The sequence below is a fragment of the Vanacampus margaritifer genome, chromosome 12 (assembly GCF_051991255.1).
Source record: "Vanacampus margaritifer isolate UIUO_Vmar chromosome 12, RoL_Vmar_1.0, whole genome shotgun sequence".
In the NCBI taxonomy this organism is placed as follows: Eukaryota; Metazoa; Chordata; class Actinopteri; order Syngnathiformes; family Syngnathidae; genus Vanacampus; species Vanacampus margaritifer.
Genome location: NC_135443.1, coordinates 13,738,048 through 13,756,638, shown reverse-complemented (window position 1 = coordinate 13,756,638; position 18,591 = coordinate 13,738,048). Strand labels below are relative to the sequence as shown.

The 18,591-nt window shown below is 38.5% G+C and overlaps 1 protein-coding gene across 1 annotated transcript; it reads right to left on the bottom strand.

Moving 5' to 3' along the window:
- Positions 1-2,015: 2,015 nt before the first annotated feature.
- On the bottom strand, positions 2,016-10,868 carry LOC144061910 (BTB/POZ domain-containing protein 3-like). Its single transcript, XM_077582834.1, has 4 exons — positions 9,976-10,868; positions 8,794-8,884; positions 6,587-6,705; positions 2,016-5,072 (listed from the first exon to the last, which is right to left on the bottom strand). Exons 1-4 carry the CDS (start codon positions 10,284-10,286, stop codon positions 4,040-4,042), a joined length of 1,554 nt encoding a protein of 517 aa, XP_077438960.1. The 5' UTR covers positions 10,287-10,868; the 3' UTR covers positions 2,016-4,039.
- Positions 10,869-18,591: the final 7,723 nt, after the last annotated feature.

Sequence of the window (18,591 nt, the reverse complement as noted above, 5' to 3'; positions counted from 1 at the left end):
ACTGTCAATTGGTATTCACCACCTTGGTTTAAAAATCAATTACTTTGTACAACTCTAGGGGGTGTCTTGGAGATCTAAGCATAAGTCTTTGACAGGCTCAGAAAAAGTTAGACTGAATCTTTGGTGACACTTTTGATATAAAAAAATGAACCCTAATCATTTTCTATTGGAAGTGCGGTACTATATACCATGAATATATAATTCTTAGGTTTATGAGTAATAAAAATATTAGAGTAAACTGACCGTCCATGTCAAATAGCAAAATTCACTCTCTTATTCAATACTCTAACCTTGATAACTTTCCCTTTTTTTGTAAATAGGTCTAGAAAAACACCACAAAATCTTCACTGGCTTCCTCATTAGTACGCACATGGCGAATCTGGGTTTTTCTTTCTTTTTTTTAAACTGACAAACTAATTATTTTTAGATGCCTAACCATGTGTTTTATTCTTATCCCTGTGGGATTTAATTACATTTTCTTCAACCACAACAGTGGTCTCTTGTAATAATCGTCACCTCTCATTAAAAAAAGATTATTCTCCACCAAACATGGCTGATCACATCATAGTCAGTATATGATGGATACAGAGATGAAGAGTGACATCAATTTTTCAATTGTAAGATGTTGGAACTAATTGGCATGTTGCTATTGATCAGCTATTTTGGGGGGAAGGTGGAATCAAGTGGCACCTGGATTTTTGTACTTAAATTGTATAATCAGATAAATAAAACCAAATAAGAACAGACTAGGCACATCCTTTTTCCACAGTGTAATTAATGGCCTAGCCTACAACATTAGCAACACAATCATGAGCCAACGCCTCGCTCCTTCAACGTATTTAGTTCTATCTATCTGCCATACGACCACAAGAGTAATGATTTTTTATCACCAGGCTCCTGAAAGACACACTTTCAAATTGAGTGCAATGAAAGAAAACATAAACATTGTTTGTCAATTCATAATCACGTAATTAGATGGAGATGAAGACATGTTTATGCTGTAATAATTTCATTTAAGCACACAACCATGTTATTGTTGTGTGAGGAAAATAATGTAGATGGGTTAAATTTATTAAATTATGACTTCCTGTAGGTCATGTGACTTTTATTACGCTGGCGCTTATTGTAAAGCTTGTAGATGGATATATATAACACAAGGTGGTTTATATAGGATAACTTCAAATATTATTGCAAACGTGAAACTGAGCATGTTTTCGAAGTCTAATGTAGGCATGTGCTGATATTATATTCTGATGGAAAAATAACCGTGAGCAAAAATATTGTGGCATCATGGTATTAAAATTAATAGCTCTAAAATGACCCTTTAAAAAATATTTGCATCAACTTTTTTTTTCTCTTGATCAAAATGTATTTTACTTTTGAACAAAATATCGAATATTTAGTACAGAAGAAACATGTACCTTAATATACATATATATTTTTAAATACATACTCTTCTTAGTAAGTCACAATGTCCCATCACTGTTGAGCTATTTTTACAGACCTTGGATGTTCATTTTGTCCCTGAGACTAACTAGTACCTGCTGGCATAATTCTTTCTTTTATTTTTATTTTTTAGGACAATGCACATTAATCAGAACAAAATACATCAGTGTTTGCAGTGCCTCTCTCATGTTGCTCTCACCTACTTCCATACGTAACTGATCAAGAAGGAGAAAAAAAGTTAATTGGAGGCAATTAATTTCAAAGAAGCGGCTTGTTTACTCAACTCTGCAAGCAGCGAATCAAGTTGTGCCCTTCTTAAATCTTTTTTTCCAAAAAAATAGAAAAGTAGCTCATTACTGGTGACAGCCAATATTAGCGATTTTTGAAACCATGACTTTGTGCTTAGTCCAGTGTTTTCCATCCCTCTTAAAACTTAATTGCTTCAAATACTTTAATCCTTCTTTTGCGCTTCACTTGACCACTATTGGACTTCAGTCTGTTTACAAGCATGAGGAAAATAAAAAGTTGCAATAGAGTTTATTTGTAGTTTATGGAAAGGATATCACAAGTCAATTTGTTGCTCTTTATTTGCTTCATCTACAGTCATCCACATTCAGTAGTCACGCAGCATGAAACACAGAACTTCAACACTTTCTATCCTTTGTCCTCATCAGACCAACCTGTGGATGTTCTTACACCAGATTTAAATTTCAGTTAATAAAATTACACATCTTAAAGAACAACTCGGGGGGGGGGGGGGGGGGGACACACACACCCTTGATTTACAAAACAACATCAGAGCAATTCTGCAACACACATTACACACACTTCAAGTGTGCCACTTTTCAACAACAGCAAGCCTGACAGAGAGCCTGCTGCTTCACACACGCACGCACACACGCAAACTCCACCATTGATCTTGTCCCTGTAAACCAAACCCAAGGTGCAAGAACAATTAGCAGTACACATTAGACGGCAATGTAGTCAGAGAAGGGAAAACAGAAGAGAAAACCCTCAAGACATGAAAGGAGATAACTTCACTCTTTAATGATCTTTTATGCATGTTTACTGTGGGCATAACAACACTGATGGAGTTATAGCGAGAGGGGTGATTGTAAGTGCAGAGCGACATGCTACAGAGAGAAAGAAGTGTCTCATAGTGCTCTCTAATCTAAGACCTCTCTCTCATCATTAGTAGATTCAAAAAAAAGCAGCACAACCACTCAAATACAAATGCTTGATGAGTGTTAAACACAGTGCTTTGACTATAAGTGTGTGTGTTTATATTCCCCTCCATTATAATGCTGACAATCCAGACCGATAATCGCATGAAATACTCATTAGAGAATACAGAAGAATGTGATGTATTGCTGCTATATGTGCATTCTATGCAAACATACAAATAATAACAAGTGTAGCTATTTATCATAAAAGTAATTTCTGAGGTCCGCCTCAGGCATGAGAGTGCCCTCATATACATTTAACAATTTACATATATTCATATGTACATGCACATCAAGTGCAAGATAGATTTTGTAATATTTTCATGTATATATTTCTACACGCCGACATCTGAGATACCGTACATCAGGCTCTCATCAGGGAAACCATTCAGCTAAATTACACATAATACACGTTAGGGATGTAACGATAACAGCAATATCGTGATATCGCGATATTAAAACTGCCACAATATCGTCGTCGTCATGTCATGATATTACCCGTGTGTGGTATTTTATTTTGAAATAGCCTGTTCAGAACCATCAAAAAGCCCAAAATGGGTCATAGTACCACCCACGGGTTTTAAAAGCCGGTTAAGCCGCACATCTGTTAAAACAGTCAGGTTGATTTACATTTGTGCAGTTCTAGCTTCCTTTGGTGGCTAGTTTTTTTAGTGCAGTTTAATTTTTACAAGGCATGTTTTGGCCCTTCTATGTTTAAAATCCATCCAAGTAATATGTACGTGAACCGAGTCAATATGCGTAGGAACTTAATGTGTGCTTGCTTGTGAATAAATGCCTCAATATTAAAGCTGCAATATGGACCTTTTTTCCTAAAAATAACTTTACAGTAAGCTTTTTATTTGACCATTTATGACTGAAATGCCTTCTAATTAGTAGATTAACACTTCAGCTGTTCACAATAGGTACTCCTGCAAGCCTCTAGCCAACAGTTTTCAGACTGGAATTGGGTTAGAATTTCCCACGCCCTATCTGCGGATGTGATGTAATGTGCGTAATGTGTATGTGAAGAACGGTATGTGCAATTTCATTTTTCATCAGCAGGTGGCAGTAGCGATTCGAAATGGAATATTCTACGTTCAGTAGCTTTAAGTGTTATTAGCGATTGTCGGTTATTTAGCATTGCTGTAATGTACAAAAGCACAATATTGGGTGTGTTTAATATGAGCTAAAACATATTATGACCTTTTTTTGTCACCAGCCTCCCCAAAATATTGTGATAATATCGTATCGTGATGTTTGGCTATCGTTACATCCCTAATACACATGAGACCCTTTTCAAACAGTAGTGGAAAAAATAAATACCAGGCCACGCTACACAAAGTTATTATTTTGTATCTTAAGTGCAAACGTTAGGCATAGAAGATCAGCTCGGGAATTTGACCTCCTTGCACCCCTGTGCCATTAGTGCTGTCTGACGAGCACTGGAATTGAAATGTCACCTTCCCACACTGCACCTCTGTCATGCCTTCCTGTCCAAAGTAGCTCAGCTCATTACCATCAAGAACCACACTGGCGGTGTAGAAGGTATCAGGCTCGATCTGCACCGGGTATTCGAACCACACCGGGAAAGTGTTGCTGGAGCCATCCGAGAAGTATTTGCTCAGGTTTTGTCCCATCAGAACTCCCTGGCGTTTGAGCTCTATCTTGGCACTGTACTCTGTTGACCCGCAGCTGGAGCCGTAGAGTCCGAAACCGGCGATAAAAACTCGTTTGTCCACAGCGAACTGTATGCTGTCGCAGCGGCCCCGGTAACGCCACTGATTGCTTCTGTAGGCACAGGACTGGAACCTGTGGCAGCGCTGGGGCGTCAGGCCCGTCCTTGGCTGGCTGACAAATTGAAGTTCAGGCTTCTTGGCGGCCGTGTACCAAAGGAAGATGTCGTTGGTCTCGTTAAGTGTCAGCACGCCTGACTGGGCCGCTCCATTGGCAAAGTCATCCAGAGCCATGGTAGGGATACGAATCAAGTACATGGCCTTGCCCAAAACCTTCCGCTTGTTGTCAGTGGACAAGATGAGCTCTTGTCTCTGACACTCCGCTTCAGCCCAGCTGAGCGCCGCCTCGAAGACAACGATCTCTTTAGCGTTGAGTGTCTCTCGCTGGAGGATGCTCTCCAGGGTCTGGGAGTCGATGTCGCAGAAACCCTCGGAGCGTAGCGCCAGCTCGGCCTGGGCGTCGATCACTTCCCAGCAGCGCTGAGTCAGCTCGGGCTCTTCGAACAGGCAGCTCTGGGAGAGCAGCACGCAGGCGTTTTTGGCGCTCAGGCTGGTCTCTAGGAAGTTCACGCAGGCACGCGCCAGGTGGGGAACGATGTACTTTTTGGCAGCGTAGAGAGTTGCTAAGACTGTGTCAGCACTTAGGTCAATCTCGTCACAGTAGATGTACCTGTCGACACAAATGTGGTTTGCTAAGATGAACTTGTTGGTGAACATTGATTTGATATACAGCAAATGAATGAATGCCATTAATCCCTTAAGATCGCATCCCAGTGAGGGGCAAACATTTGCGGTGCGAAAGATCGAAGAAGAGTTTTTTTCAAGGTCACAGCGTTTCCTAAACGTTATTAAACAGTCTTACTGGTTCTCTATCAACAGTCTTAATGGGCTTTCTTGTTGCAAAGAAATTTTAAACATGTTTACCATTTCTCGTGACAAGAAATAACATTAAAACTGTTAAGGGAACCATTAAGACTGTTTCGATTATCTAAGAGGACATTTTGAGTAACAACATAATTTCTAGCTACAAGAAAGAGCATTGAGACTGTTTAGAGAACCATAAAGACTCTTTAGACAACATTTATGAAACACTGTGACCTTGAATGAACCCTGATGTGAAATCGTTACTAGCTACCGTCGCAAACGTTCATCCCTCAGTTGGATACGGCCTTTACAGCCCCACAAAAGTTGAAAACTTGTAAGTACAATAGCATTCTTTTGTATTGTACTTTATAAAACAGCATAGACAAACGGACAGATGGAGATAGATAGATAGATAGATAGATAGATAGATAGATAGATAGATAGATAGATAGATAGATAGATAGATAGATAGAGCAGTAAGCTAGCTAGCCAGCAAGATAGATTGATAGAGCAGCTAGCTAGCTAGCCAGAGCAGCTAGCTAACTAGCCAGCAAGATAGATAGAAAGAGCAGCTAGCTAGCCAGCCAGCACGATAGATAGAGTAGCTAGCATGATAGATAGATAGATAGATAGATAGATAGATGGATGGATGGGTGGATGGATGGATGGATGGATGGATGGATGGATAGATAGATAGATAGATAGATAGATAGATAGATAGATAGATAGATAGATAGATAGATAGATAGATAGATAGATAGATAGATAGATAGAATTGTTCATCCATCTCTAGTATTTTGCATTGTGTGTGTGTGAACATTCATTTGGTGGACTTTCATAAGTTGTGTGGTTTGATTAAATACACAAGGTGTAATTCTCTTCGTTTAAAGATTCATACTGAAAACACAGTCACTAGCCATAACATTTGGTTCAGTTGCACAATTTTATGAGGTCGTGCCTACTGATAGAAACTGTCAGAAAGATATTAGTTTTACAGTATTTGTACGATATCAATGTAGTCTGTTATGGTGTAAAATTCCACTACATCCCACTCAGACGTAACACTTGCGATCACATTTAGCTAAAATAGGTGATAAAATATTTGAAACACCTCCAGTATGATTCAGTGCAGTTATACCCCACAACACTCCACTGTTTATTTACTAAATCCTTCTTAGTGTGACAAAAGATTTGAAAAGACAATCCAGCAGTGGTGTTGAGGAAGGACATGTTTTATAACTCGTTCCATGAACATAATGACAATATAATAAAAGGTCAATGGTAGAAGTGCATGTGCCAAACAGAAGAGAAGATCCTTACTTCAACATTGCCAGAAAGGCAGCTGGCTCCACATCTGGAATATGAATCTCATCATCATTCTCAGCCAGTTCACCATAAAACATGGCATGAAACACTGAGCTGCCCACAGCCAAGACATACTGTCAGAAAATAGAAAAAGACACGTATTAATTCCTTCACATGATGTTTGATTTACACAAGACACACTTTGACCTCATGAACTTGATTAGTTGTAGTTTGACTTGAATACTTCGTGAATGTGCAACTGTGTATTTAAGGCACAGCTATTGAACCATTCCCCAGTTGTAATTACTGGAGGTTGCGTTTGTTCGCTTTCCCTTATAATGAGCAGTGCTCAACCAGATAGAGCGGTATTTACCCCCAGGATGAAGAGGCATGTTTCTAACAAACAAGATTGCATCTGATAGAAATAAAGTGAATTCCTAATCACACCATTGAATAGTGAAAATTCAATTTCCTGAAATTAATGACTAATCACAGCTTGACTGAATCGGCTGCAACATGATGCTAACACTAATTTTAGAAATGAGAACAAATCTATTAATGATGCCACGTACTCATGTCCCGTACGCGTCAGCTCATGTGTTTGTTTGTGGCGTGGAGGGTGGTTATGGTCATGGGTTGTGCAGTTTAACTGCAAGTAGGTTGGGACATGTGTGACATATGATAGGGACAGTCCCGGTTTTGAGCCTTATGTCCTGAGTCAGATCCCATCCTGGCATCCCGTTTTATTTTTTGTTAGCTTTTTTTGTAGTCCAGTAGGAAGCTAATTGTTTGCGCCATGTGTATGTCAATCACACAGTTCTCAAAGCTTGCTATAATAAAACCAATTAAAAAGAAATTCAGCTGTTAAATTCCTTTCAATTTTCTTTCACATTTGTGTTTTCATTCTCATCCATATAATCGCATTCAGACATCCCATGTTTTCATCATACCGGAACAAGAACTACTTCCTGCTTCTGTGTCTAAGAATCATTGAAAATGTAGTGCTACTAGCCTAATGCTGCAGTTATTTACTTACAAACTTACTTACGAACCTGAACCGAGTATTTGTGGCGGCGCAGTTCCTGTTACAATGTGAGATTGCGGGGTAAACGACACAGCCAGCTTCCATTAGCTGCCGGGACCGAGCAAAATATGTTGATACTGGTAAGTGCATCGACTTGTTTAGCACTGTTGAACTGTCAGCTAAGATAGCATTTAGCGTTTAGCCATTGTTATAAATTGTTCCAGGTGACAATTTATTATTTGATTTTCAGTGAAGTTGCAGCGTCCCGAGTTTTAATTTTGAAAATCGGGTCATCCTAGCGTATACAGTATTCTTAATTATGAGTGGGTAATGATACAGTGAGCCCAGTCTTTGTTACAACACAAGGATACACAGATATTAAAGATTATTTTCCATAAAGTGAGGTCAATTGTGGACCAGTTTAAGATGTGCTTAGTCGCACCTCTTGGCTCTTGGCTATAAGTGCCAAATGGAGACAGTAAAAAAATGCTGCATTGACCGCCATTAAATCCAACTGGCATAATGTTTCAGCTTTTAAGTGCAGTCAAGTCGTCCAACATGTCCTTCCATAAAGGCCTTCTCAAAGTGCGCTAAGTAATGTGCTGCCAGCAATTATAGATTATGCAGCTAGGGTTTATTTCAAGACAAAAAAAATGAATATGCTCATACAGGGCTCATCTGGCAGTGAATTTTGTTGGATATTCAATAAGAATAGACATTTTAGATGATGCCCATTGTCCAGACATAATGTGTAATTAATCATTTATAGTAACATCTTGGAACACAAAGGCTTGGGGGGCGAGTCAGACTAATTTGTCGGATGTAAAAAAAAAAATAGACAAAATAGACTTGATTATAATAACGATTGCTTCTTGTTATACATTCATTGTGCTGCAAATGCAGAATAGGTTCTGATTATTTACATGAATGCAGCGAGCTTTCACTTGTGTAGTGTTAGATTTCTAAAGACACAAAGATGTAGAAGTTCATCTTGCGAGGAACAAGAAGGAAGTAACCCTTCTCTCTTTTTTCATTCAGACTCATTTACATAAATAATTGAGGACTGTCTCGAACAGGCATATGTGGTGCCGAAGTAAGAGTGAAGCACAAAGGATTTCACTACCATGAAGTGGTGAGAAAGCTTTATGGAATGCTGCTGTTGTTTTCTACTTAATTGACTAAGAGATAAAATTCTTACTCTGTGTCCTGGCAGCCGCTTGGTCCTTCCAGGCTGACCCACAACAAAGTGAACATCTGCCATCAGCTCATTGTTGTACATTACAGAATTTCTGAAAACACAAGAGAGAAATGAAAGGACCATGAGAAATGAGAAATAATAATAATAAAGTGGAGTCTGAAACAGACTGTTTGTATATGAGTGCTAATATCGAAGATTTTTGTTGTAGACTGATATAATCCGATTATGTTTTTTTTGGGGGGGGCTGATATCGGACCAATATCCAATCGGATCGGGACACCCCTATTAATTTCTGAAGTCAAGAATAACATATTTTATTTAATTAGGGGAGGCATGGCTCAGTGGTAGCGTGGTCATCTACCAACTGGGAGGTTGTGGGTTCGATACTCAGCCCTTGTGACCATGTTGAAGTGTGCTTAAGCAAGTCACTGAACCCTAATTTGCCCCCAGTGGACCTGCATGGCAGCAGCCAACCATTGGTGTATGAATTGGTGAATGTGAGACTTTATAAAGCACTTTGGGCACCATATGTTGTAGATTAAGAGCATATAAAAAGGAGTTTGTTTACCATTTACTAGATTTGAACCATGGCTAATTCATATCCATATAAATAGGTATCATCTTGGGATAGCCTTGTTCAAATATTTAAAATAAAATAAATAAGATAATTTGGATGTTGCCTTCTTTTTCTTCTTCATTGTATTGGCAGATACTCCAAATCAAGTGACATGGACTCGGGTGCAAAAAATTTGATCAGAACATCCCTACTTTGTAGTTGTATTAACATTTTCTCCTTCTTTTACTGTAACGTGTGACGTTCCATAAATGAGAGAAAAACTGAAAACTATCTACAAAAGGCCCAACAATGAAGCTTTGTTCATGTATTATTGAAGAGAGGAGCTTGTCACTGTGGTAGGTAAACAAAATATTCTGGAGAGACAACAGCAAAGCTCGGTAAAAAAAACAAAAACATTTTGGACTGGACAGCTGGGTTTTTCTGCTGTCTGGCCAAAGTAAATATTTTGCCTTTAGGAAAGAACAATCTGGGCCTCGTGCCCGTCCAGCCTATGTTAGAGCGGCACAAAGGTGGTGTGAATAAGTATAGAGTTTTTTATTTTATTTTATTTATGTTTCTTTCTTCCTTGTTGAGGCGCCATAAAAGTGTCTGTTGCAGTTGCCTACCTTTCTCTGATGGTTGAGTAGAGTCCTTGCCAGTTACAGTTATGGATGGTGTTATTGTTGTTGATGTTCTGCTGCTGGTACTGCTGCACAGTGTTGGCAGGTGCCGGCTTTTTGGTAGGAAATATGTCCGCTGCCATCTTCTTCTTCTTCTTGTTCCTCAGAGTGATAATCTCATAGCAGACCGGGGGCAGTTTGGGGCTGCCACTGGCATTGCCTTTCTTGGAGCTTTTGCTTGACTTGCTTTTGACTGACTCAGGCAGCATTAAAAAGAAAGTCAGACATTTCATGTTCCTTCCCTTGGCATCGACCATGAGTGTGTTCAACTGCTGAGCAGTGGAAGCGCGCGCAGAAAGGACATTCACCGGGAGGAGACAACTGCGAGGGAGGATCTGGGGAGATGACAGCGCAGGTTGCACGACTCGACTCCACTCGGACGCAGTGCAGCACTCACTAATCCACTTCAAAACTTGCTTGTCTTTATTTCTCCAAAGAGCCAAGTCCACACTTGTGATCCACTTTTTTTCTAGGTGAACTCCGATTTGCTCTTGGGAATCCCATTGCTGGTTCAGGGTGATGAGACCCGCTCTTGAAATAGCCCTCTGCTGAGGGTTGGTCTGACAGCCCCAGATTTAGTGCTGCTGCAGTGGTTCTCAGACAGACAGCAAGGATGCCTCCATCCCCCTCATCTGCCACTCTTACTCCAGCTGTGTCTTTCTTTACAGCTCACTCTCTCCTCTTTGGAGCGCTTACATGTTCTCCTCAACACTTGCTTCTCTCGCTTCCTCCGTGAGCGCGGTCGTCATCCCGGATGCTGCGTTGGTGGATGCCGCGCTGCTCTGCCCGCCGCTCGTTCTGCTGACTAGAGAGATTAAATGGGAGAGCACAGAGGAGACTGCGCTCCAGCCCCCTCTACATACGCCCCCCCGCCCACAACCCGCACCCTCACCGTACACAGAACTCCTCATAATGCGGCCAATGGCGACGCATGACTTTCTTGATTGGCTCATACAGCAGAGTGCAGCGCATGCTTGAATATGTAATCGTCAAAGTCTCAATTAAAGAGACAGCTATCTGCCACAGGAATGATCGATTCCCTTCCTGATCTACTTCCTGGTTGCATTATCTAAAGCTATCACGTTCAGGCTGTAATTTGAAAGGGCAATGCTAATGTAAGGCTCTTTCGAAGGGTAATTTGATTAATTGATGCATTTTCTTACATTTCTGTTTTATGAAACGTGCAGATCATTTTTATTTTTCACTTAAAAAACCTTCTTGGATAAGACAACGAAATTTAATTTATCTCAGGCAATTTATTAGTGCTTCACTAATACCTGTCTTTTAGATCTTATTTACCAAACTGTTTTTAGAAATGTAGCTATGACCAAAATCATTAATCTTAGATCACTGCAATCCAAACCATGGCCCGGGGGCCATTTCCGGCCCGCCGTCCTTTTTTTTTTTTGCGGCCCGCAACATATACTATGCTATTTAACTCATTCACTCCCAGCCATTTTCACTAAAGCAACCCCCTTCAATGTTTTAGTGAATTTTGACAGATTTTGCAAGGTCCACAGAATACCGTGTTCTATTATTATAACAACAAGGAACCTACCAAAATAAAGATTAGAGTCTCTTCTTTCATCAGGAAAATAACTAGATTTGTATCTGTTTCTGTTGTGAAGCAATTAGCATTAGAATATAGCTAAATTTCATCATTATTCACAAACATGTTGAAAACACTGGCAAAAAGAGCTTGTTGCAACATGGCCCTGGCTGATCTCTTATTCTCTGCTGCCACCTGGTAGCCGTTTTTTGTAATAACTATGATTACGATCTCTTCATGTCAGCTGTAAGCTGTATCAAAGCCATCTGTATGCTCTAGCATTAAAAAAAAAAAAAGCATTTAAAAACGTATAAATACGTTTTTGGGAGTAAATGACAAAGTATTAAAAAACGTTTTGGGGTTTGAATGAGTTAAGTAAAAAAGAAGTGTGGGAGGGCCACAGCGAGAAATGTCGAAAAAGTTGGGGCGACATGACTAATGGTTACTGCCATTGCTACCTGAACTACCGGTTAACTTTTTTAAATATGCAAAGACACAAATTTACTCAACTTTATTTATAAAGTCCTTCGCCATCGCTGCATACAAAGTGCTGTACATGGAGTTAAAATCAATAATGCAATAAAGACAGGTACAAAAAAAAATTAATTAACAAATAGCATAAGAAGGTAAGTGAATAAGTACATGAAATAGATAATAATACATTAATAACACAAGATAACTTTAGTAAATGTCATAGGTAAGTAAATAAAAATCAATAAATTAATAACATACAATACAGCAGGCGTCATAAAACACTGGAACGGCACTGAGTTTCATGCTGAGTCAAAAGTCAAAGAATAACGACGTGTTTTAAGATGCTTTTTTTTTTTAAATTGGATAGAAAGTGGTATTGAATAATATTTAATGGAAGGTCAAGATATGAATCTCTATAAATTGATCTGATGTTTGCTAAGGATTTGTTGTTGCTTTAAATGTAATTAATTTGACAAGTTTGGGTTTTGGAGATGATTCATGCTATAGCCTACATTAATAAACAGAGGTGTGCACGTCAATGAATTGTGAGCGTCCGCCAATCGTCAGCAGTCGGGACACCCTTCCGTCATTGTCAGTCTGTAAACCAAATTGTAAGCGTCAATCTGTAAATTAACAATCCTCATCTAATTGGTCTCCGTCAATGTTTGCGTCATTCATCAGTGAATTGGGCATCCGTCAATGTTGTGCTGAAGGACAAAAACCCACTTCTGCTTAGTCCATCAATTTTTCAAAGATCCCCGTTAATAGTCAACAAAATGGCATCCATCATTGACAGAATACCCAACTGTGTTAATAAACATAACAAAAGCTACAGCCATATCAAATCAAATTGTAATTCCCTTTAATTTAACCAAATCCAATTGCTCCACTTGAAAACTTCTTTGTCTCGTATCATACACCATGTATCGAAATATGTATCAAAACATCTTTAATTCAAGAGAAATAAAAAAACGTAATTGTATGAGTCATTACTCGATAATGGTAATAATAATTAGTATTGTTCCGATACCGTCATTTGGCCCCCGATACTGATTTCGATACCCAACTTTGCAGTATCGACCGATGCCGATACCATACCAATATCTAAGTTTTTTTTTTCCCCAACATAAAAAAGCTGTCCTGCCATTGGTTCAGAGAATCCAAGGGCCAATAGGATATCTTAGCTCGGCATGCAGTGAACATGTCACACATCAGTGAATGTTGTACATGAGCAAGACACAAGATGCTGTATCCAAAGTCTTATATTAGCGACAGAATTAATGGTATCGGCATGTTACCTTTTAGTACTCACTGATACCGATATCACTGTTTTAATGCAGTATCGGGGCCTCTGCTGATACCAGTATCAGTATTGGAACAACACTAATAATAATGGTGATATTAGTGACAATTAGGGGTGTTAAAAAAATCTATTTGGCAATATATCGCGATATTACAGCGCGCAATTCTCAAATCAATTTGATATGCGATTTTTAAACATGAATTTTTTATGGGAATATTCAACAAAACGTCTTACTCAGGGTTAGGATTCACACATTAAGCATGGAAGAATGTTATATTAATGGAACATTAAGCCTTAATATTTTATTTCAGTGCTGTTCAAATATGAAACAGAATGCAACCTGTTTGCTAAATGCAGTGGCTCAGTTATAAGCCTGAATTTTCTGAAAAATAAATACATTTTCATACAAATCTTACAGTGTACATGTACAAGTTTACTGATTAGTATTTTCTAAATTTGAGTTAAAAAAAATCGCAATAATCAATTTATAGATTCGCAAGGAGATTAATCGGTATCGAATCGAATCGTGACCTGTGATATGAATCGAATCGCCAGGTACTAGGCAATTCACCCCCCTAGTGACAATATATATTTTTAACACATCTTAGTCTTTTGCCACATATTTTCCTTAATTGATTGCATGTATTGCATTGCATGGCATGGATCATCGGTAGGGTGGTCGTCTCCCAGCCAAGTGGTAGTGAGTTCAACCCTCAACCCTAGTCACCATGTTGAAATGTCCATGGGTAAGAACTTTTCTCCCAGTGGGACTAGACCTGATTTCGAGCTACTTCTTTTTGAGGGGGCAACTTCCTCTGCTGCAGAACGAACCAAAAAATAAAAGAAGAAGAAACAAAGAATTGTTCTTGTAAGTCATATCTGCAGAGGACTAGACTAAGCCATAAATGCAATGCACTTTTGCACAATGTATAATGCATGTTTTTTTGCTCCTCTTGTGCAGTTGGCACTTTACACAGTGGGGATTCTATTTAAAGCAGCAGAGTTAAAATGTTTTAAATGTTTGTGTGAGATGGTACGAGACTATAAAATGCTGATATTGTAATATTTATACTACACTTGAAATGTTACTATGCTTGAAATGTAATTTTTTTTAATATTTACTGTGCTTTAAAAAAGGTTAGAAGCAGTATTCCTGTCATTAATACTGCCTTGTTGTGCTGCCATTTGCAAAAACAAAAACCTCAAAGAGCAAGCCAGGGTGGAAAAAGAGTATTTTTTTTACCCACTTCTTTGTTCCGCAATATTGATTTTTCCATAATCCTCAATTAACTGTCTCAGTGTTTGCTGCACTGGGGAGCATTAGCCCACAAAGCCCCCTTATAGAGTACACGATGTAGAACGGAGACATTTGCTATGGTAACATGGGACCGACATTACAGGGCACGGTGCTCTCAAACGCCGGGCCACTCGAGATGTTACCGTGGAAACCACATCCACACGCTTCAGCAGGACAACAACTGACTATAGCGCAGTAAAAAACAATTAATTTGCACACTCTTCTTAGACGAGACTAATGGTTTACACCACGCTGTTTAACTAACAGGTTTATGATCAATAGAAAAACATTATGTGCAACTGTCATCCCAAATGACCTCCTGATTTCTTTGATTGCATTTGATCTCATTCATTAAAAAGTTCAATGTTGCTATTCGCACATTTGGAAGTTAGGTGACAGTCACAGCATCAACGTTCATCTCACACATTGTTACCACGGAGTGGCATCCCCCAAAACAGAAGTGTGATGGTGTAGTAGCAGTTAATCTTGTCCATCCAAATGTGTTCTAATTGTGTTCCTCTGCATTCATTATTTTATGCTCTATGAGAATTTGATCATGCTGATATAACCACAGTATGAGTGTGAGCGAGAAATAAATAGGGTGGTTTTCTGCTATAAAAAAAAAAATGCATGTAAGGCTCCAATGTAGTGAATTTCTTGGCTTGTTCACACTGTCAAACAAATTAAAATGTGCTTTGTTCTTAGTATAACACCCCTTAATTATTTTCAATGTGTAATCTTAGTGTTTTGGAAGCCAATCGTTAGACTGAAGGAGCAATCTCATATGCGGTGCTGATGGCTGCCTGCCAGTTTAGAGTTTGAGCACAGATAAGAACTCAACTTGCGGAAGAGCTTTTCTGCGTAGAGACACCTGCTGGGTGGTTTGGCAGAGAAAGCATGAGGCGAGAAAACAAACTGTGATGCAGGCCTGGAAGAAAGATACACACACTCATGCGCACACCCGCAAACACACTCAACTGTCATTAATGCCAAAAGCTCTGAAAAAGTCTTACATTTTGGTGCTTTTTGTGGTGCTGAGCTGCCATAAGAGGTTGCCGAAGCAGTGACATTTGCAGCGTTTCAAATACATACTGAAACATTTTTATAATTTTTTTAACAACAAAAAAACACACATTTTCACTATCAAAAGGCAAAATTAACAGGACTTTACCAACAAATAGCACTCCAATTATACTTCAGAGTGTATATTGGAGGCCAGAGACTGTAAAACTGGCCACAACTGAGAAAAATCTATTGAACTTTATTCTGTTGTGGTTTTAAGACTACAAGCTCCCTCTTTTAGTGCATCTGTGACTAAAAAACAACAACATGTGTTTACATTATGTCTGTCGATGTGTTTCCATTTCATGTGCATGTGATTTGGCTGTCAAAAGTGTCTTGCTTAGTGGTCTATAAATCACTGAATGGTTTAGGTCCTGAATACATTAAATAAATGCTAATAGGGTATATAATCCCAAAAGGGCTCAGCTAGCACAGAGTTCAAAGCAAACATGGTGAAGCAGCATTTAGCTTTTATGCTGCATGCAAATGGTGCCAACAGAAGGGAAATCAGCCCCAAGTATGAAAACTTTTAAAGCCAGGTTAGAAATTATGCTTTCCCCCTCATATGATTAAGGTATTTGAAAAAAAATCTTGTTCTTGCACGGTATGTTCTTTTATTAATATTAGTATTTTTTTAATTATTATTTTTTTTAACTTTGTTTGTTTTAAATATTTTTAAGTAAGTTTGTAAATGTATCAATCACTTTTTGTACTTTTAGATATTTCTTGGGATCAATACATCATATATAAACAAAATGTATACCAAAGTTTTAAGTATATTTTTGTGTTCATGTCATTTTCATAACTTGTCAGTGCAGAGTTATAAGCCATCACATAGAGGTAGTGAACATGTGACATGTCGCCCCAGCAATGGGTTAATTGTCACACTATATGAAGTAAGATGTCACACTGGATTTTGCAACTCATAAAACTAGGACAAAATGATCCTTATTCTTCTGTTGTTGTTGTTGTTGTTGTTTTAACAGCCAGAGAAATTGTTTATCATTGTTCTTGAAAATAGTCATTGAGCAAACTTTAATATAAAAATGTTATGAAACAGATTGAATAAAAATAAATAAATAAAGCATTTTAGGTAATGGATGTTCTGACATGTGGGCATACTGTAGGTCCAACAACCGGAAAATCCGTTTTTAAACAATGAAACAAAACCTGGCAAACTAATTTCCTCACTCTTCAGACTCATCTGAAGAACAATTCTGGCATAAACCGAGTTGCCAGAGGTGCATTTTTCATTGGCCCATTCTTTGCACATGTGACAACAAACCCCAAAATGACTGAGACAAGTTGCCCCCAAACTACCATGTTGGCTAATACTTAAACTAATGCTCTAGTTTAAAGTGGCAAGATGCCTGAATCTCTCCTCTAACAAGTCCACATGTTTTGCTGCTAGAATTTGTCTATATATGACACCTGTTTCAAAATATATGAAGTTGAAAATTTTTACTTTGGGTTGTGCAAAACAGATGTGCTATTCCCTTCTCAGACACTTCACAGCCCCTGACCATTTATACTTAAACAATTAGTATTCCACTTTTTCGTTGCGCCTTCTGGTGGAGAAGGAAATTGCAATGTGACAACTTACCCGTGATACAACTAGCCTACTTTTAATCATGAAGCACATTGAGTTACTGTACCTTGTGTATGAAATCATAAATATGCCTCAACACCTGACATATTTCCTTTAACCCCATTACTCCAATTATTTCGAGTCTAGCAATTAACCATATATTTACCTTTTATAGTATATAAAGTGCATTCATTAAAACTGCATGCCAAAGTGCTGTTGTGGCAAAATTAAATAGGTTCAATGTTTTGAAATGTCTTCCAGTGTAGTTTTCAAATGCTAAGAAACTGTTACAACAATTACTGTAAATACAAAACTAGCCTTATGACATTGAACAAGAACATGAACAAGCCAATCCTTGTCCTTCATTTAAAAAAGTCGAAGTCAAATGATTTATTAGGCTTGATCACATGACAGTGATACTATGATTGAATATATCTTTGAGAAGACTAAAATCGATACCGCAATCAGGATTTTTTTTTTTTTACTTCTAACAATGACCGTAAACATGTTAGATTATGTTAGTCATTCCTTTGGCGTATAATTAATTGTGTCACAGTCAAAAGTCGTAAATGTGTCATTTCCCTTGCTCAGTCATAAAGTAATGAAGCCTCATGGGAACCAAAAGCTCATCTAAATCACATCCATGGGCACTCTCATATGGGCCATTTTCACCATGTGGTACTTGTCTATGTTTGGACACAGTAAGTAATGACACATGTAATGAAGACCTTCGAACCCATGCCCACTGCCTGCTCACACGCTGACTCCCACGTTTTTCAACATTGCTCACTCTTTATACTGTTCTGCTCTCATATGTGAATGTATTGCCAGTCAGAAGGGTGCCAGATTTTACACATGTGTTTGATATGACCTGCCCTTTATATAGTTAGATACCGTAAATAGATGGTGCGCCTCCGTGTTCTTACTGTATTCAAGTTACTGAATTATTCTGTACCAACATCATTCTCTCCGCAGTTTCTCCCCAAAGTCATTTTTTTCTAGTCATTGTAATTAATCAATGTCTTTGTACAACTCCCGTCTGTTATGCCTGCTTTACTACCTATTATAAGAAATAATTAGAACTCACTATTTATTGTTTCCCTTCCCAATCATTGTAAATGTCCACAGGGTATACATATGCCATCACCGACAGTTGAATATAAGGCATGGTAACAGTTGTTAAGTACGACCAAGCCTAAAACAGAAATTGGCCGTTTTTAGTATTTTAGCATACATGGCCTTGTGTTTAAGCGACACTATAACACCCGCTGCTCGGACCAAAAAAATAT

Bases quoted from the DNA above. Each gene is read 5' to 3' on its own strand.
- LOC144061910 (XM_077582834.1), bottom strand. From the start codon at position 10,286: ATGGTCGATGCCAAGGGAAGGAACATGAAATGTCTGACTTTCTTTTTA. The intron at 6,706-8,793 runs GTAAGAATTTTA...ATTTTCTGACAG, and splicing joins AGCGGCTGCCAGGACACAGA to TATGTCTTGGCTGTGGGCAG. The intron at 5,073-6,586 runs GTAAGGATCTTC...TTGTGTCGACAG, and splicing joins GCCTTTCTGGCAATGTTGAA to GTACATCTACTGTGACGAGA.